Source organism: Mercurialis annua, linkage group LG2, assembly GCF_937616625.2.
Source record: "Mercurialis annua linkage group LG2, ddMerAnnu1.2, whole genome shotgun sequence".
NCBI classification, from domain to species: domain Eukaryota; kingdom Viridiplantae; phylum Streptophyta; class Magnoliopsida; order Malpighiales; family Euphorbiaceae; genus Mercurialis; species Mercurialis annua.
Window position 1 is genome coordinate 2,793,270 of NC_065571.1, and position 21,984 is coordinate 2,815,253.

The 21,984-nt window shown below is 28.9% G+C and overlaps 1 protein-coding gene across 1 annotated transcript; it reads right to left on the reverse strand.

Annotated features, from left to right (window-relative positions):
• Positions 1-344: 344 nt before the first annotated feature.
• LOC126669257 (vacuole membrane protein KMS1) lies at positions 345-6,174 on the reverse strand. The gene is made up of 8 exons (XM_050362676.2): positions 5,815-6,174; positions 4,989-5,200; positions 4,665-4,743; positions 3,602-3,901; positions 1,829-1,986; positions 1,624-1,740; positions 988-1,167; positions 345-804 (listed from the first exon to the last, which is right to left on the reverse strand). Exons 1-8 carry the CDS (start codon positions 5,870-5,872, stop codon positions 628-630), a joined length of 1,281 nt encoding a protein of 426 aa, XP_050218633.1. The 5' UTR covers positions 5,873-6,174; the 3' UTR covers positions 345-627.
• Between the last annotated feature and the right edge of the window lie 15,810 nt (positions 6,175-21,984).

Sequence of the window (21,984 nt, forward strand, 5' to 3'; positions counted from 1 at the left end):
TAACAAGACACGGCATTATTGAATTGAGTCTAGTTTAAAGAAAAAATAAGCTAAATTTTGTTACAGTTATAGATATTTTTTATATTTCGGTCATCATTATTTTTATTTTATTTGTTTAATTTTACTTTCCTTTGTTCTAAAATTAAAAGTTATTATCACAATTCGAATCAATAATTATTTGCAAGTTGAAGTGCCATATAAATTTTTTGTCATCTATATAAGACAATAATTAGCCAGAATTCAGCCTATTGTTGAAAAAATAAATATCGGATTGTCAAAAAACTATAGCTCAATAACCGCAAAATATGTATATTTAAATTTTTAAAGTACAAAATGCCATAGAATAACATAAATCATTTGGCTTGCATTTCGAAAGAATAATTGTAACATCCATTCCAAATTTCAAGGGTTCCTTAACAAATACTTCACCCCAATGAACACTATTTCTATACATACCTTCTAAACAGGAATTTCCTGACGTAAAGATTTCTCTGAGGGTGACTTAAATGTCTCAGGAAACAGCTGCCTAATTCTAAGTTGTAACAAAGGGCAAAAATATAAATCCAAAGAGAAAATAAACTTCGAATGTCGTCTGTTAATCAAGGCGGTCCGGTTCAGGTTAGATTATTAATCAGAATGTGTGGAAGATGACACATTATTTGTCAACTCGGCGATTTGCTTCTCCTGCTGTTTCTTGAGATATCTCTGAGCAGTGGCGTTCACAATTTTGAAAAAGAAGTTCAACAGCATAAGCCACACGATCGTGTTCCACATTGCAGCGAACGACAAATCCCATTTTTTCACCTGCGAGGGAAAAAATTCAATTTAGAACAAAGACTGGCAGTGTGAGCTCAAATTAGATTTGTGCAAGTGTGGAAACAAAATAAGACACTAACAAAAAATTTGCATTTTTTATTTCAAACTTGAACATTGTGTTGTTTATGAACGTAAAACTGTACTGAACGTGTAATAGTTGTTCGAGAGAACCTTGTTATTTGATGGCAGAGGTAGTGCAGGGGCCATGTATTTTTCTTTAATTGTACGCAACTTTGCTGTGACGTTGGGTAGCACAGAAGCGAGACCAGGGACAAAGCTAAGTACCCAAATGCACTCATTCTCTATCCAGTCGAGGAGTTGATTATTGCAAACAGAGATGATGAAAACCGTCTGCCGGGAATACATAAAACAATGAATATTAGCACATAAAAAAAAAAACTGGACACCTTCTATCAACATTTAAAAATGCAGCATCAAGTTCAATTGTTATTACCCTTTCACCACAATCACAGCAACAGAGGATCGAAAGCAAGAGCGTAATTGTCTAAGCAATACAGGTTAATTTCGGCCATCCAACTTGGCAAAAAAGATAAAACAATTCCAAGTTGGCGATTTTGGACAAAACACCTACAGCTTGTTAATTATTAGTGAATGACATCAGATTAGGGTGTAAACTGACCAAAATTGACAAGTTGTAGGTTCTTTTGTCCAAAACCTCAGACTTGGATTCTTTTGGTCTTATGTGCTAAGTTGGAGGGGCGAAATGAACCTTTGTTTGTCTAAGCAGCAAAAGCTAATCTAACCATTCAAATGACCAATGCATAAATTTTTAGAAAAATTAGAAACCTGTATATGAGTTTTGATAATCGCCTTTCCTATCAAAGTTGCAAGGAAAAACTTCCAAAATGAAATCCCGAATTGTCCACACATAATGCCAGCAAGGTCAAACAGGGGATTTGGCACCTGAGAGATGATTACAGTTTATCAGCAACACATATGTATAATAAATACAACATGAATCAATCACACGTAATACGGGAATCAAACTAACCGAAGCAAGTACTAGTATTGTGATGAAGTTTAAATGTTGAGAATGTGACAGAAGCCAGCGTTTGATTGCATTAAGGTGTGAAGCTATGAATCCACTGTCTTCAGATGAGGAAGTATTTAATTCTTCCATTGCATCCACTTTGCTTCCCGATAAGCTTGCTGTATAAAATGTGCATGTTATTGCATGATGGAACTAATAATCAAGCCACTTCTATAAATGTACATTTTCTTTCTTTGCAAACTTATTTGATAGTGAAAATTTAAAGACGGAATGAAGAAAAAACAATTTTCATCTTTTAAAGATCAGCAATACACTCAATTAGACAGCAGTAAATTAATATTCACTAGAATCACTATTGTATATGCACAGAAGCATATTAGAATAAGCATCTATTTTATGCTTTGTTGGTCTCAACACCACACTTCAATAAAAAAACAGCTAAAGGGGAAGTGTCAATACTTTACATAAGATGATACTACTTTACATAAGATGATACTAATTTACATAAAATGATACTAATTTATCTTATTGTACATTGCTTCCGGGATACATTGGTACCAAACGTCAATAAAAGAACAGCTAAAGTAGGGGAAGTGTCAATACTTCACATAAGATGATACTAATATATCTTATTGTACATTGCCTCCGGGATACATTGGTTGTAGGTATACTACATTGCATGGAAACGGAAATGGAAATAGACAAAAAAGTGGAAACCGCGAAATGAATTTCTAAAAAGTAAAAGAAACAGATATGTGGGCGAAACATATAAAAATAAATAATTTAGGAATATATCTATAGATATTAAAAATAAAAATTTTGTTTAAATATAAATATATATATATATATATATATATATATATATATATATATATATATATATATATATATATATATTTAAATATCAAATTTTATTTACAAAAAGAATATTTCATGCAAATAAATTGTTATATATTTATGACAATTAATAAAATAAATTATTTGACTATAATCAAAATTTAAGTCCATAACAAATAATAACGTGGATGATAAAGATTATATATTTAGAGGGTAACGTGAGAAATAAGGTGAAATAAGATTTATGGAAGACTAAATAGTTTTTTTTTTTTAATTGTAAGTAACTCTTTAGATGTTTTTTAGAAACCGAGCATCTAATTTTTATTATAAACAAAAATGGTCCTGAAAAATTTCACATGAGTTTCTAGAAGTTTCTGAAACGGAAATGTTTTTGAAATGAGAAAACGCAGCTTCCTCAAGATTTCCATACATGAGTTCCTTAGCATTAGTACATGCGCGGGACTGAAGATTCCAAAAAAGAAATCCATCCTTCAGTATTTTTATTGTCGGTAAGGGCAGTTAGATAAACATGCTAGTATGTAGCAACCTTTTCAAAATCTATCAGTAATACTTATATATTCTATTACAGATGTCAGATGCCATACCCATATTGAAGTAACTTGCCAAACGAAGATAAAAGGATGCAGAGATGAAGATGACCTAAAATCATCTTCAGGAAAACAGTTTCAGAACAACCTATGACACTTTGATTCTATTGGACAATAAGAAAATCCAAGGGGCTTCAAAACCAGAAGATATATGAAAATCTCACTCTTACAGTAAGAATCAACCTTAGGACGTCGAATATTTGCCAAAAGAAACCAAATCAAGGCTTCTATTCCTATAAAGTATGAAGTCCGCCTCTTTGAACAATTTTCAACAGCTATGTAATGCAATTCTAAAAAGATGATCCAGAACATGATGCAAGAAGCATACCTGCCCTTGAGATGAAATAAGGAGGAAGCTCTCCAAGAGCAGTCCCAACTCCCCATAGAATAGCTTCTATCTGGACCTGTGGCAAAATGCTGCTAAGTGGAATCCGCAACCCATTAGCTGATGGGAACACTGGGTCTCCAAATTCATGGCAATCTTTGTCGAGCCATGAGGGCCCTCTTTTAAGCTGTATGGTATCATATACAGCGCTTTTTAAGTCAACTCGGCCGCATTGCATTGCTTTTAATGTGAACAATGCGATGTGCGGACCAAGATAAAGAACAAAAGTGTGCAAACCAGACCCTGAAATGCGAAGAGAGAGACAGAGCAAGATTAGGAGAAACAGATCCTAGATTTATGATAGGAATACAAGTGCTTATAAAACTAGTATGTCGATCACTTTAATCACCAAAAACTTTATTTGACACGAAAACCACATAATTGAATCCAAAAGCCAGCATTAAACTAATCTATCAATAATTCTTTGCAAGTACAATATGCATAAAGTAATAAACCGTGCAGCATGAGATTCACAACTGAGCAAGACTATTAAGATAACTCATTGGATTATTATGTTTTAATGTAGAATTTAAGAACCTCAGATTGCAAATTTTATTTTGCATTAAATTTTTGTTCTATCATGGACAGGGACACCGTAGAAAAAAGGCTAACATGGAACATTTCGACCACTATTCCTCCGATGTAGATATGAATATGCTGTAACAGTAATTGCATACTTAATGTTCATTTTAATAACTTCCATCAGAAAAAAATCAATTGAAAACATACAAAGTAATACCCCACACCAGCTCTTTGCACATAAGCATTATTTTCAGAACAAAATGCCAAGACTGATAGTTGAGTTGAGTAAACCATATTCAAGAGCCGGCAAGCCTACTTGGCATTAAATTATTGAGCATGATAGAAACACTTTCTAGTCAGGGGAAATTATCTAACAGTGAAACCAAAAATTATATCCGAACTTTTAAAAATGCATATCTCTAGAGAAACTTTTGCCAAGTCCCAACATAGAATCTAGACATTCATCCAAACTATTTCTGCTTACCAAGACCAATGGAAGATGCAACACCAAGGGCAACCCACCACAATCCAAACCGCCAGTAATGAGAAAGTTCTTCCATATGCTGCACGAGCATGCAGAAAAAAGTAAGCACCAATTATGATATATGCATAGAAAGTGTTTAGTACAACAAAAGGATAAAAACATTGTGTACATCTTATTAACAAATGTGGTTAGAAGATTAAATCATTTTGTAATTGAATCATCTATAGCAAACTACAAAAGAGCCTCTTAAACATTTCGATATAAATACATGTTGTGCTTTCACAAAAACATAATAAAGCCTAAGACAATTAGCGACTGCAATACCTTCTCATGAGGCCCGTCAATGGTCACAAGAAGAATCCCAATCGCTGCCACAATGATGCTTAAGAGCATTAGCCAACCACCTTTTGCCAAAAGATACGATACTGATCGCTTAAAATACAGAGCCATAGCAAAAATAAAGAACTTCATTGTTTTAAAAGGTTGCGTTGTCAGTGTCAAGTTTTCTAGCTCTAATTGATGCCTCTCTTGAACACCTACAAAATATACAACAATGTCAGCCATTCATTCAAATCAAATCTATATACTTCATGTCGTTTAACCAAATGTCCATACATTCAAACCATGCAACAGTAATATACAATTCCAAGAAGCACATTATCATCAAGAGCTCAACTATCTTATATGACAATCAAAAGTGCTGAAATCATTAAAATTTAGTAATTAACTCGATAATAACCTCCATAAGACGAGATGAATCAAACAACAAAACTATCACCAGAACATAAACACCAACAAACCTAATTCCTTCTCCAAGTATGCACACATGACTTAGAATTATCTTTTCTTCTAATTATTAAACTCTTCAGACAACAATGTTAACAACTAATAAACGTCCTAAGCCATAAAAATGCCTGCTTTAAGATACCCACAAGCTACCTCAAGCTAAAGCAGCAATCACAATACAATTCAAAATATATCCAACAGTCTAAAATACAGATTCAATGAAACAAATCAACCCGAATTCAAAATTCAAAAAAGATCCAAACTTGTTTAATAAAATTCCAAAAACACAACAAATTTAAAGCCAAAAACATAAATTAACAAAAGAAAAAAATCATATAAAACAGATCAAAAGTGAAGGGCTTACCTGAAATATCCATAATTTCAGAAGAGGAAGAAGAAATTGCTCCTTTGCCTGACCCCATTAAAAAAACATACTAATAAACAAGATTAAAATCTAATCTCTTTTACTTTATCTATGAACTTTTAAATAAAAATACTAAAATTTGTTTTTTAGATCAAAAAACACAAAATAAAGCTCAAATTATTAAAAACTGAAGCGAAAATTAAGAGGGGAAGAGAGTTTGCGTGGAGATCTCGCAGTGGGAGGAGATTTTATAGCTCTCTCTCTCTCTCTAAGTTTTTTTTAGAGTTTCGTGAGAGAAAATAAAAGAAGTGAAAGTGTTTGGATTGCGCCTTAAATAATTTGGTTTGGTTTGGTTTTTCTGTTAAATTTTGATAATTTGAGATTAGTTTGATGAATACCCAGAATTTCAGCATTTATTGATTTTGGATTTTGTTTTGTAATTTCTGTTCCGTCTAATAATTCTTAACTCCTTTTATTTATTTATTTTGCTTGAGTTTTATTTATTGATTGGTTAGTTTTTAATCATTATTAATTGGTCTGATAGTAAAATAAATTTAAATTTTTACAAGTTGTGATGTTTTATCTTTTTTTAATTTTTATAATAATATTCAAATTTTATTATTTTTTGCAATACTAGTCAATTTTTGTTTAATTAATTTAGTTGTTTCAAATTTTAGTTGAATTAATAAATTAACTATGTTATAATTTTTTTAATTTTTAATTAATTAAGATTGTCTATTTTTAGGTCAATTGATGATAATTTTTTTAATTTCAAATCAATTTAGGACAAATTGAGTCATTCTATTTATGAACTTGTCATTTTGTGTAATTGTTGCTTAGTATATTTTAAAATAAAAAATATTTTTTTTATTAAAATGACTAAATGTGAGTTAGTTGATCCTGAAAAAATCGGGATGACCCTTTGCTCATCTCTCTAATGTATTTTACTATTTTGTAAGAGTTGTTAAATTCGTGCATCTATGTCTATCCCTTATGAAATATAAGCAATTATAAATCGAAAGACCCAATTGGATTAAAATGAAATTTAAGGACCCTATTAAAGGAAATGGGGAAGTAATGTAACCTATTGATGATTTTAGTTTTGTTGCATTTCTCAACAATTTTTAGTCATTAATTTTTATTTTTCAATTTTTTTTTATAATTATCCATAATAAATTTTACATAAAAGAGTGTACACAAGTTAATTCGAGTCAATTTAATATATTTATAGATTCAAGTTCAACTTAGTTTTAAACTTTAAAACTCAACTACATAAAATATTTGATATATTTAAATTTGAGTAAGCTACCTAAATTAAATGTGAGTGTTTATCCCATACATTGGTTGTGCCATGTTATATTTATAACAAGCAAATGAGTATTTACAATAGAAATTTTTTTAATTACTTTTTAATTTTTTATTATTAATTTTTCCATGTAATTAACGCTTTATTGATTTGTTGCAGAGATAAATACTGCGCAACGGTTGCGTGTAATAATTTTTCATTAAAAGTTCATTGTGCAAGTCAAATTTCAATTCTTTGATTTTGTCCAAATTAAAGAGGGTTTGCAAAAGTAAAACTTTTAAGATCCTCCAAATTATCAGCATCTGCATTTATAGTGTTAAAATCAAATTAAGGGTCAGCACCAACAACTAAATCCGTCCTGATGGCGAAGGCCAAAAAAGAGGTATAATATCTAAAATTAGCTCTTAACCTAAGAAGCATGGAAACTTCGATAAAGTTGCGTTTCCCGTTTCGGAAACGTTTCGGAAACCGGAAACTTTTAGACACCCGTACGAAACGTTTCGGGCCGTTTCCGTAAATAATAAAAATTAAAAATTTGTAAAAAAATTAAAATTATTAGCCACAAATAAAAAAATCTAACTTGTTATCCATAAATTTTACATTTGCATTACCCACAATACATCAAATATACTTATTTGTGTTGAATTATATTATATTTTTTTATATATTTATAAAATTTTAAATATTAGTATATTAAAATGAATTATTTTGTTAATTATCATAAATATTTAGATAATATTTTTATAAATATATCCCTATATTTTTGTTATTTGCACGTCTCCCCCACGTTTCGTGTCCTTCATTTTGAAAAACTTTCGTTTCCCCGTGTCCGTTTCGTATCGTTTCCGTTTCCCGTTTCCGTTTCCGTGCTACATAGCTCTTAACTAGTCAACACCGAAGGCTAACATGCCATATCTATATGCTTTATAATTATATCTAATCTAATGGTGTGTGTGTTTTCCCGTTTTGATAATTAAGAGAAAAGAGCGCTTGTCGAAAAAATTAAATATACAGCATAATATTAATAAAATATTGTCAAAACGTTTATACTATTTGAACATCATCTTATTAGTATTTAATGGTTTTCAGTATGCTTTAATCAATTGTTCTCTAATCCAATAAAAAATGTGAAATAATATATTTAATTTTCAATATTGTTTTCCTTAATCCTTACGCCGAGTAATATGACATCATCTTTCAAACTCAACACTTAAAAGTGTGAAAATATGTGCATATTCTAAAGATTTTTTTTTCTTTTAGAATGATAAACTAACATTTTTGGTTTTTGATTTCTCATTTATTGTTATTTTAATAAGACTTTATACAAATTTTAAAAATTAAAACAATTATATTTTTTTCATTGATGAAAAAAATTACATTTTGAAAAAAAAAAAGTTTTCTTTTAATATGAGAAAATATTATTTTTTAATTTATCCTCTTTATAAATGTGATATGCACATGACACATTAATTTCCATATTTTCCTTAACATTTTAGTATTATTATAGAATATATATTTTACATGACTAAATAAAAAATATTTTAATTCCTTGAAAACATTTTTCAAAGAAATATTCGATAGATGAAAAAATCAAGGTTTTTGGGGTTGGCATTATTTATTTGGGGAAGATCATGTGTACAATGCACATGCAAAAGATATAAATGGAGTATTATGAACTAATAAGAATGATTAAACGTAATAAATTATAGACCTAATGACAGGAGTTATCAACTAAATAAACTGAAGGCCAAACCCATCCTCAGGTCCCTCTACTCTTCACTTTTTTTTCATTAATTCCTTTTACTTCATTTTCTCCTTATCGAATCCCTTTACTTTCGTTTTCGTTGTTATTACACCCTTTTATGGATGGAACTCAGAGAGTGCAACACACTCTCCGTTACTGAGAGTGGCGAAAAATAAAAATGACATTTTAACCTTAAAAATAAAATAAAAATACATTAAACCTATTGTATTTAGCCTATAATACAATAAAACCCTTGTACTTATCATACAAAACAAATCAAATCCAAACTTTAAACTAAATTAATCAATAAAATAATTAACTCGAAATTTGATTTTTTTTTTAAATAAAATTTAGTTTCGTTACCCTCATATAAATTTTATTTAATTAAATTAAATTTCAATTTATTTTTTTTTAAAAAAAATCAATACCAAAAAAAATTATGCCGGCCACCACTGAAAAGTGGTGGCCTTTTTTTCCTCCATTAATGGAGAAAATGAAGGTTTCTTCCATTAATGGAGGAAACCTGCTCGTTTCCTCCATGAAGGAAACGAGCAGGTGAATCTCGTTTCCTCCATGGGAGGAAACAGATCTCGTTTCCTCCATTATGGAGGAAACGAGACCTGCTTGTTTCCTCCATAATGGAGGAAACATGGAGGAAACATATCTGTTTCCTCCATTATGGAGGAAACTAGCAGGTTTCCTCCAAATGGAGGAAGTCTTTGGTCCATTAATGGAGGAGAGCTTCTCCATTAATGGAGGAAAGAAGAAGACTCTGATTTTATTTTTTAGAAAAAAGTGTTATTTAATTCTTATATTTTAGCCTTATTATTTTTTTATATTTTTTTTATTTTTACACATTATTATTTAACAGAAGTTTAATATTTAACGGAGAGTGTAGCACACTCTCCACATCTCATACGTCTAGGAATATATAAACAATGAAAACGAAAGTAAAGGTACTCGAGAAGGAAAAAATGAAGTAAAAGGATCCAATGAAAAAAAAGTGAAGAGCAGAGGGATCTCAGGATAGGTTTAGCCTAAACTGAATTATGTCTTTTATGGGTCACATGTGCCATGTATCTTGAGTAACAACAAAAAGCATTTCTGTTATCTAATTTTTTAATTTGAAAAAATCTTATACTCCCTCCGTCTTAATAGAATTGTCCACTTTATCTTTATCGCAAGTTTAAAAAAACAATTATATTTTTTGATGTCGTAATTTTTTTTTACTTTTCTTATCATACTCCTATTTAATATAGGGTCCACTTGTAATTTATTCATTAGTAGATTTTAAATAGGAGTAATATAGGAAAATTGAGTGTAAATTTTGGTTACTTTTTTAAAGTGTACAAGAATTTTGGAATAAGGAAATTTCTCAAAATGGACAACTCTATTAGAATAGAGGGAGTATTAATTTGAAGTGGAAGATTGATGAATCTTTAAGTGACCTAATTTTTCTACATACTACATAAGTCGGGGTGTACACTAATCAAATTAAATAAAAAAAATTAAATCAAATTAATAAATTTAATTAAATTGATATGTTGTTATTAAAAAAATTTAAATTTTTAATTTATTTAAAAATTAAAACTTAATTTTTAGTATAAATCAAATTCAAATATTGAATTGAACCTCAAATCGGTCAAATAATTGTACACCCTTAATTTTTTTTAATTTTGTTCAATTTTAAAAACATTTTAATTTGATTTGGTTGAAATAAAATGTATAAAACGAGATTGCATCATTAAAGAAAATAAAGCAAAAGAATTTGGGCCATTTCTGATGTTCTGCAAAACTTGAAGGCCGGTTTCGTGGATGTTTCATGGTGGTATCAAAGTGGATACTTCAGAAAATGCCATTTACATACTGCTAAAGGATACAACAATAATCCAACAACTTTACATAATATAGAGACAATATTTCATTATTCAAAACTTTATAATTGCTACAAAATATAAAATTTCAGATGTTTTAATATTTTAAAATCGTATTAAACTCCCACTTTATTTATAATCCAACCAAATGGATCCAAAATAGTTAAAACTTGCTCTATATTTTTAGAGTTACATCAACTGTATATACGCCAGTGAAACCTAATCCAAGTGGTTAAGGCTCTGCAATGCATTTCTGAAGTTTCCGTTTCAAATTTCAGTAGGGCCCGTTGTTTAGGCTAGTTTAAAAAAATTTAAAAAATCTAACTACTAACCACTAACTGCTAAAATAATTAGATTCTACCTCTAGTAAAAGAAAAGCTATATATATTTTTTAATATTTTTATTTAATTACACATATAAATATTACATCATCTATCCCATTTAGAAAAACACTTTATTACTTTTCTTACACATACAACTTAAAAAAAATATAAAATTATACTTTTTATTTTTATTTAATTGTTAATTTGGATTCCCGTTTTATAACTAATTACTTGTAAAGTATGTTGAAATATAAAAGTAAAGGAGTAAAACATACAATTCAAATCAAAAATTATTTGTAAAATGGACTTTTAAAAAAGGGACGTTATAAAGGATAAAAATGAATTTATTTAAATTATTGTTACTTATATACTTAATATATTATTTTTAGATTCATTAAAAATAAAAGTTACTATTGTATTTATCTTTTTTCAAAATTTTCTATAAATTACTAAATTAACTAACTATTGATAGTACATGATGGATATCGAATCCTACCCTAATGGCAGACTCCATCGGTACAATTTATCTTATTGTGTCTTTTATTATCTATAAATAATTAAATTATTTTAAGTACATAAATTGTAATAAAAATTACTATGATACTTTTATTTGATATTACTCTCTATTTACACTTCTAGCATATGTTAGGTTATGGAAAATGAAATCTTAACTACATAAAAATGGAAAGAATCAAATGGGCTTGAAAGATTGGATGTTTTTTTTGGTATATGGTGTAATTTCTTGGGCTTTTTATGCAATCAATCAACATTGGCTAAATCTTTACTTTTATACGGGTCATATTTTCAGCTATCTAAACTACCATGTGCGGACACAATTCTTACTTTTATACGGATTGTATATATTCAACCCTAATAGTAGAGACATCATAATTTCACTTTTTTTCTCTCTCCTCATTATTCAATTCTCTCTTCCTCTCAACTCAATTTTCTCTCTCTTCGCTCATGTTTCTTTCTTTCACTCTCAGGTCACCTCTTTTTTACCGTTCTCTGCCGTCTTCCGTTGCGTCGTCCTCTGTTCCTCCGCTCCTCCGTCATCGTTCTCATCATCGTCTTCTTCGTCATCTTCGCCAACAATATCATCTCCTTTACTCGTCGTCGTCATCTATTTGATTTCAGATCTATAATTTATTCATTATTCTTCTTTTTCTTTTTTATTTTCAGATCTGCAATTTTTTACTGTTTTTTCACGATTAAACATGTATACATGCTGATTTCATGTTATGTAAAATAAATTTATGATTATATGGAATAATTTTTTGTTATTTCTTCATTTTGTTTTTGTGTTTGGTTGTATTTCTGTGTTTATTTATTCTGCAGCTCGTTTTTTTGATGATGGTTGATTACTGAATTATTATAATGTTACAGTGTTGTTGATTTGTTGTTGATTTTGTGTTGATAATCAGTTGGTATTCCTTGATTTTAACATCGGGAAAAAAATTAATTTTTTTTTGGCAAATTAGATAACTTTATCCGCAAAATAAACTAAATAAAATAAAATTTAATAGAGACTAGATAATTATATGTTAGCATTATCATGTTGACATGTTGTTGATTTCTTGTTGATATTTTATCGATTGTCACAATTTTTCAAAAAGTTATGTTTTATTTTATTCCTTATGTTGATTCGTTGTTGATTTATTGTTGACATTATTTTGATATGTATTTCAACTTTTTTTGATTTTCAATTTTATGTTGACATGTTGTTGATATACTGTTGATAACATGTTGATTTTTTAATCATTGAAAGAAAAATAAAGTTAGTCTTAAATTGATGTATTAATGAACTATTGATATGTTTTTGATAATATGTTGATTGTTTTTGACTTAAATTAATCAATGTTCTCATTTTACAAACATCTTGACTAAATTAGCATTAATTGTTGATTCTTTGTTGATTTATTGTTGACATTATGTTGATAAGTATTTTAACTTTTTTTGATTTTCAATTTTATGTTGACATATTGTTGATATACTGTTGATAACATGTTGATTTTTCAATCATTAAAAGAAAAGCAAAGTAAATTCTCTCTCATCTCTCTAAACCCTCTCTTTCTTTTCAGAAACCCTAGCCGCAATAAGAGGGAGGTGATTTTGGCCACTTTTTGGTTCAAAATCACCTCCCTACCTTCTCGTTTTCTGTTCAAATCTCGTATTTAGTTTATTTTCCGTCAATAATCACAGATCTGAGATCTGTTGGTATTTTTCTTTCTTCCTTTATGGATGTTTTATCTTCCTTTGTGGAGTTCTGGCTCTTATCCTTTATGGGTTTTGTTTTTTCCTTAATGGAATTATCTACGGAGCGTAGATCTGAAGTGCTATTAGTAGAAATCTTATTTTTAATATTCTCCCAATCGGACTCATTCAAAGACCAAAGAGTCGATTTGTGGTTTAAAATAACCTTCGAGTGGAGCGGACGTATCGCCGAATTGCATATCCAAAGAGCTCCGTCAATGCGATTGAAGAAATTAGATATGATTTTCTGTTATTTTACTGATGTTCTATTATTGTACTTCTTAAATGTATTGATTTATTCAATATTTGATCAAGTTGTATTTTTATTTCTTTATTAATGAAATTTTTATTATTCTCAAAAAAAAGAAAGCAAAGTTAGTCTTAAATTGCTGTATTGATGAGTTGTTGACATATTTTTGATAATATGTTGATTGTTTTTGGCTTAAATCAATAAATGTTCTCATTTTACAAACATTTTGATTATATTAGAATTAATTGTTGATATCATGTTGACATTATGTTGATAACTTGTTAATATGATAGTAGTAATTCTACTAAAGAACAATAAAAGTACAAAATGTTTAAAATAAATGAATCAGCTAAAGATGTTAGCAGAGTAAGTAATCAAAACAATATGAAAAAACAACAACAATAATTCAAATGAAAAAATAAAATTATTCTTACATATAAAAATAAAAAAATATTAAATATACACCAGCACAACATTTCACAAATTAAAGAAATCTATTTCAAAATATATTTGTTCCTCAATTCTCTTTGCAGCTGCACAGTTTCTTCAAAATCACTTGTATAATTGTTTTGCATTCCACCTCTCATACCTAACTAAATTTCGACAAAGATGGTTATGATACAGTTTCATTTCATCCAACGAAAGTTTATTTCACAGACAATATTATCTTATTTGTCAATGTTAAAATAAAAAAAATCAGTATATATCAACATAATATCAACATAAAGTCAACATAAAATCAACAACACTGTAACATTACAATAATTCAGCAATCAATCATCATCAACAAATCGTTCTGCAGAATAAAAAAACGCAGAAATACAACAAAACACAAAAAAATGCAGAAATAACAGAATTTTATTATATAAAATCACAAAATTATTCTATATAACATGAAATAAGTATTAAATTCTTTAAAGATACTCTTTATACATGTTTAATGGTGAATCAACAGTAAAAGATAAACAAATTACAGATCTGAAAATAAAAAAAGAACAAAAAATTTCAGATCTAAAATTAAAAAGATAAAAAAAAGATGGCGCGGCGAGACAAAGGCGAAACGATGGAGGCGAAACGGCGGAGGCGCAACAGCGGAGGCGGAACGGCGGAAGCGAAGGAGTAGAAATCGTGAATTTTTTTTTCACAACTCAAAAGAATTTACTGTTATATAAGCAAGAACGGTTGAATAATGATGAAATAGAGATGAAAATGAGAGAAGCAAGAGGAGTCATGCAGTAATGGAGATAACGCACAGCAAAATCGTGGAGAAGAGAAGCGAAAATGGTGGAGAAGAATGAAGAAACCGCCAATTGAGAAGGAAAATAAGAAAACGGTAAAAAAGAAAGAAATTCAAAAAAAAAGGTTAGGTTTCATAAAACTGATGGTGTGAAAAGTAAAGATATGGATTGGGCCGTATAAAAATAAAATCTAGCCCAAATCCTTTATTTTATATAAAAAGCCCTAATTTCTTCATTATATTATAGACAACTGAGAAAAATATCCATAAACTTGAATGTTTCAAAGCCCAGAGTAATGGGCCTAAGGTCTCAAACTCACAATAATAGCGAGGATTCATGGGTCTGTGAGCCTGCTTATTATTGAGCCTGTCTATCTGAATTCGGTTTAAATTTAATTTTACGAGCTAGATTATTTTATACCTATAAAAAAATTTAATTACAAAATAAAAACTGAATTCCATATAGAAAATTTAAATTGAAAATAAATTCAAATTCAGGCAAGATTTGATGAAAAATCAATATTCAACACAACGGACGGGTATCCGGCCTATTGATTAGGTTAGGTATACCTCCAAATGTTTCACCGAAACTAAATAATTTTATAAACATACTGAAAAGAAAAAAAACCTAAAGAAGGTCAATAAAATAGTCGCATATTTATTAAAAATTGGTACTCTATTCCTTGAAGGACAATCTATTTAGGCGTTATGTCATAAAAATTCACGAACTTTACACGTTTTCTCATTTTTAATCATGCATTTTAAATTTTCTCATTTTCATACACGAACTACCACTTTTTCTCAAATTCATACACGGTGCTGAGGTGTCACAGCTCTATTGGTGTAATTCGCTGAGGTGGAGGTCATTTTACACCAATGAATGAGTGCCACCTCAGCACCGTGTATGAATTTGGGAAAAAGTGGTAGTTCGTGTATGAAAATGAGAAAATTTAAACTTCATGATTAAAATGAGAAAACGTGTAAAGTTCGTGATTTCTTTTGACATTAATCCATCTATTTATGTTCTATTGCTTTTATTTTTTATTTTTTTGAGGACCAAAAAATAAAATCGTCCCTATTTTAAAACTTTATGAACGATAGTCACCGATACCCGTCCAATAAGGACCACTTTCATCCTTATTTATAAGGACCTTTTATAAGGAGGATGACCTCTAATAATGATTCTCATCCCTAACAATGGGACATTTTTGATTCCTATAATGAAAAGAACATTTGTTCTCATATATGAATACTAATTTGGTTCCAATATGTAAAAAGAACACGATCATAAAAATATACAGAGACCTATATATATTATAGGGTTAATTCTATAAAAAACACACGAATTTTACACGAAATTTTATTTTAATCACGACTTTTAAAAGTTGCCATGTAAAACCATGACCTTTCATTTTTTTTCCAAATCTATCACCGATTATTTTCCGGTGTATTTTTACCTTTCATTTTTTTCCAAATCAGCCGGATTCCGTTACCACGTCAGTAAAAATACACTAAAAATTAATTTGGTGATAGATTTGAAAAAGAAAAAAAAATTATATGACAACTTTTAAAAGTCGTAAATAAAATGAAACTTCGTGTAGATTATATATTATAATGATAGTGAAAAGTAACAAATTATGTAATGAACAAAAAGTCAACGCGCCCCCTGAATTTATAACACGGGGCATTAAAAAATATCGGGTAATTTAATAAAAAGATAAAGAATTTTGGAGTAGTTGCTTAAAAAAGTAAAAATCGGATTGAATAACTCTGTGTCATTAGTTCAGAGGACACATAACTGAATAATACCAACTTGTCATTAAAAATATTATGTCTGGCTTGATTATCATATTCATGAAAATGAATAATACATTTTCTCCTAATGACATATTCTCATGTAAAAAAAAATTAAGAAGGAAGTCAATGAAAACTTATTAACAATTACTAACTTCTATCTTAGATGAATAAGTACTACTATTATTCTCTCTCTAAAATTTTGGTGCTCTCACTTCTCTCTTAAAAAACTTCATTTCTCTTCATCTTTTTTAGGGTGGGAGAGGATGATTTTCCGGCTAGCCGGAAAGATCATCTTCTCCCCGCCCATATTACTAGTTTTTCTAGATCTACTTGTTTAGTTCAATAAATCTAAAAATAAAAGTCTAGTTTTTGCTTGATTTGGGTTTTGTTTCTTGCTTGTTAGCAATAAAGTTTAAGTCTTTTTCCCTCCTTTGTTTATATTTCTTAGATCCACAAGAAATTTTAGTGTTTGTTTTGAGTTTAACTCCAAAGTATTGTAGATCTAAGAAATGAAAAGGATATGGATCTATCTCTATAGAGTTATAATGAAGATGAAGATCGACGATCGGAAATAGTAGGTTTCAACGGTTCAAGCGGTTTGATTGACAAATCGGTGCAAGAAAATTTCGAAACACCCTTCCAACTATTTCGTTGTGTTAAGTTTTGGGGATTTATGTCTAGAATTTTCTTTGTTTTTCGATTTCTTTTACTTGTATCTTATTGTTGTCTATTATTTTGTAGTTTAATTTTTTTTTGAAAGATCATATATAAGTCCTTGTTATATGACTTTCATCCCTTGTAAGTTGAAACTTCATAATTAACTCTACCTTGGAAAAAAAAATGAAAACTTATTGATAATACTATCATAAATCACATTTATCCAAAAAAATATAGGCCAAACACATATTTAAGTCCCTACACTATCACTATTTTCCAACTTAAGTCCCTGAACTATAAAACATTTAAGATAAGTCCCTACACTATCAAAAACATCTATTTTAAGTCCCTATCGTTGCGCAAGTTAACGGAATGTGGATGACGTTAACAATTACATATCAAAAATGCTATTTTGGTCACCGCACTATCATTTTTTTCCAAATTGAGTCCTTACACTATTAGAAACATCAATTTTAAGTCTTTCTATCACATAATTTAAATAATATTAATAATATTTTTATTTTCTTTTCTTTTTTAATGTTATTAAATTTTTTTAAAACTAGAATCATCTTCGACTATTAATAAAAAATTTGCAATTTAATTTAAAATTTATTAATTTAATTATATAAAAATAATTTTTTATTTATACAATTAATTTTTTATTTTATACAATTAATTTTTTATTTTTAAGAAAAAATTAAATATATTAAAAAACTGTTCGTCTACCTCGCAATCTTTAAAATATCATATTTTTAAAAATATTTATTTTTATTTAACTAAATTAATTTATTTTGAATTAATTAATTTTGAGTAATTAAAAGTTTAAGTTAGATTTATAGTACAAGGACTCAAATGGTAAAAAAATTATAGTGTAAGGACTCAAAATTTTAATTTCATAAATTTTAACTACAACCAATCTCAGAGTCAAGCGTTTGTATCTCACTCTCTAACGGAATGGCACGGAGGGACTTAAATCGGAGACTTTTGATAGTGAAGGGACTTATTTTAAACGTTTTATAGTATAGGGACTTAAGTTGGAAAAAAATGATAGTGCAGGGACCCAAATATGTGTTTGGCCAAAAATATATCATAAATCACATGGCTACTTAAATAAATGCTATGAACAGCTAGCATTCGGTAAGCAATAACAATATAATACTATAATATAATGAGAAAACAGATACCAGAGAAAAATAAGTGTTTATATAAAAGATTATAAGAAAAATACTCTCTAATCAAATGTGTGCACATAATTAAATATCTCACTAAAAAGTAGTGTCTCTTTCTCTAAAATTGTGCTCTCCCTTATTTTTAGGGGTGTAAACGAACCGAGCCGTTCGCGAGCAGCTCGGTGTTCGACTCGATAAGAGCCCGATCCATGTTCGTTCATATTCTAAACAAACCGAGTTCGAGCTTAATTTTATGTTCGTTAATATAAACGAGCCGAACATGAACATAGTGGTGTTCGGCTCATTTACGTTCACGAACAACTCGAATAAGAGTTTGTGAACAAATTCGTGAATGAGCTCGATTAAGAGTTCGTGAACGAGCTCGTATATAGTTCACGAACAAGCTCGTTTAGAAACGCGATTAGGTGTTCGCGAACTAATTCATATTTAAATTAATTTATATAATTATATTTCTAATTTATTCAGCTCATATTCATGAACAAAATCAATTAGATTGTTTTTAATTTATTCAGTTTATATTCGTGTTTGTTCGTTTAACAACTCTGTCTGTTCGTTTATTCACTAAATGAGCAGGCTCGTGAACGAGCTCGTTTAGTACTTATCGAGTTCATTCGCGAGCTTGTTCGAGAATTTGTTCGTTTAGCGGTTAAACGAACACGAGTTGAATACGAACCGAACATGAACACTATAAAATCTAAACGAACCGAACCGAACATGAACATTCGGTTCAAATTTCGACTGAACATGAACCGAACATGAACACCTTGTTCGCTAAAAGAGTCGAACATGAACACTCCGAACCTTGACTCGACTAGGTTCATTTACACCCCTACTTCTGTATAAAAATAAATGACTTTTTTCTTCATCTTCTTGAAGGGTGGGAGAAGATGATATTCCGGTTAACCGGAAAATCATTTTTTCTCCGCCCCAAAATTATACTATTATTTGTCGATCTATTTCTCTTGTTTCAATAAGTCCTTTTTAAGGTGTCTTTTTCCGATTTGGATTTCTATTTTGCTTGAATAAATTTGTAAGATCTTTTCGTACCTCTTTGATTCGATATTTTAGATCAGTCAAGAATCTTTAGCGTCCGTCACATCCATGTTTTTATAGATCTAAGAATGTAGAGGTTTATAGATTTATCTTTTTAGAATTTTTTTTGAAGATGAAAACTTAAAATATTACCCTTTATCGGATAGAACGGATTGCTTGTCAAATCGGAAAAATAATAATAATTCAAATACCCCCCTAAACGGAAGCATAGATATTCGTTTTGTCAAAGTTACGAGATCCATGTCTAATTTTTTTTTCTTTTCGATTTATTTTTTTCCTTATCTTGGATGGCGGTTTAGTATTAATTAGTAATTCAAACTCGAAAGATCATATCATGTTCTTTGAGATATAATTTTCATTACTCGTACTTATATTTTTCATAAATTAATTTTATTTTTGGAAGAAAAAATAATATCCCACTATAAAAACAAAATCAAGAAAATAAAAGGAGAGACTAGAAACTAATCCGATCACAAAATTGTTAGCATATATTAACACAGAGCTAATAAGTAATCCAAAGAGTCTACGGTTGACCTGCAAGAACAAAAAGATAACCAGCCAAACAAACAGAAAAACACATGCCCACATTGAGAAGGATGTTATGATGAAAAAAATAACGAAAATATACACAAATTAACATCATTTGAATTAATGAGAATTCGTAAGCTTAAAAAAAAACATCATCAAATTCATGGATAAAATAAAAAGAGAACAAACAAATAAATAACTGAGCATTTAACTAATATGGCATATGTTATCGGGTCTTCCTGAAGAGATAACTAGTATAGCATATGAAAATGAGATAAAAGAGAGATGTTAAAATGGTAATTTAATATAGCCATAAATAATCTAATTATTAATTGTTACATTTTATATATAAATAAGATAAAGGGTGCATGTTAGAAATTTAGGAGGAGTAATTTAACACAAATATTTTTATTTATACTAAAAGAAACGTTTTACACACACTAATATACTCATGCACTCATACACTACACACGTCACACACTCTCCACTAACTCTTTTGTTTCATACATGTACAAAATTGACATGGCCAACCTATATATAGGCCTTATAAGTTGGTGGATATTTGTTCTAGTTGTTTCTTTAAGTTGGTTTATAGTTTCTAGGTGTTTCATGCTTAACTAGCATAATACCCGCGCTACGCTGCGGATTTTCATTATATAATATATAAATATATACTATATTACAGCAAAAAGGTTTATGCAAAACTTATACAATAATTTTTTTTTACATATACTATTTATATATAGTCATGCACATTACATGCCAATTATTTTATGTACAAAAAAAAAACTAACGTGCACTTGAAGTTGTTTAGTCGTTATGTTTTTTTTTTGCCAGGGCTGCTTGTTTCTTCCTTTTCATGTTTTTCACTTTGTTCTTCTTTATTTTTTTTCCTTTGTTTTTGAATATGTTTTTATAAAATAATATAGAAAATGATATACGCTAAATAATGTAAATTACAGTCTTACAAATAATAAACCATCATGAATAGTAATTTTAATATTTTAAAATAATAAAATAAACATCCATAAAAAATCTAAAAATACATTTTTAAAAAAATTGTTTGTTACTTCTTTTACCGTAATTTATTATCATATGAAGTCTACCATTTTTTTAAAATACCAATATAAATGTCAAATATTCTTATACTACGTACATAAATTGTTACTATATTTATTCATCTCATAATGTAGGTTATTTCGTTAGTTTTAACTGTCAGCTTATGAAATTTACGATTTATTTGTGACAGGTAACAATTTGTTGAACTTAATCATAAAAAGTAACAACTCTAATGTAAAGTCTTCTTGCAATTTTTAATGTTTAATAATAACAGTAATAGTTAAAATCAGATTCATAGATATAAATAATCCAACTATCATATATTATACGATCAAGTATACAACAACTATTTATCTCAAAAAAAAGTATACAACAACTATTATATAAAAAAATATTATTACACACAAAATGTCTAATTTTGTAAAATTTATCAAACGCTAATATTATACATCTGATATTATCAAATTCTACACATCGATCGAGGCATCGAATCTTGTACTAACAAAAGGAATATTTCTTGAACATTTGTATAAAATATTTAAAATATGAGACAAACACATTATATGATTAAGCCAATAATTTTCTATTATTATATCGCGTCTTTTATGTTCTTGTACTAATTTCTCAACACCTGATGCACAATTTATAACTGAATTTTCGCTTTCTTTTATAAAAATCATAAAGTATATGATCATATTCTAATAAAGGTTACGCAAAAGTACGATATTTACTCTCTTCGTCCATAACATATAATTTCCTGAATTTGATTATTAACTAATAATATGCAAATTAAAATCATGATTAATTAGCATACGGGTTCTATTTAATTTTCTCATCATGCATTTAACTCGAGCTCATTGCTCAGGTGTAGGTATGCGGTGAGGAGTTATTGCCATTAA

What these genes read in the sequence shown, in the direction of transcription:
- LOC126669257 (XM_050362676.2), bottom strand. Translation starts at nt 5,872, where the DNA reads ATGGGGTCAGGCAAAGGAGCAATTTCTTCTTCCTCTTCTGAAATTATG. An exon ending in TTGACGGGCCTCATGAGAAG is followed by an intron (nt 4,744 to 4,988) that starts GTATTGCAGTCG and finishes ATGCTCGTGCAG; the next exon opens with CATATGGAAGAACTTTCTCA. An exon ending in TTATCAAAACTCATATACAG is followed by an intron (nt 1,168 to 1,623) that starts GTTTCTAATTTT and finishes TATTCCCGGCAG; the next exon opens with ACGGTTTTCATCATCTCTGT.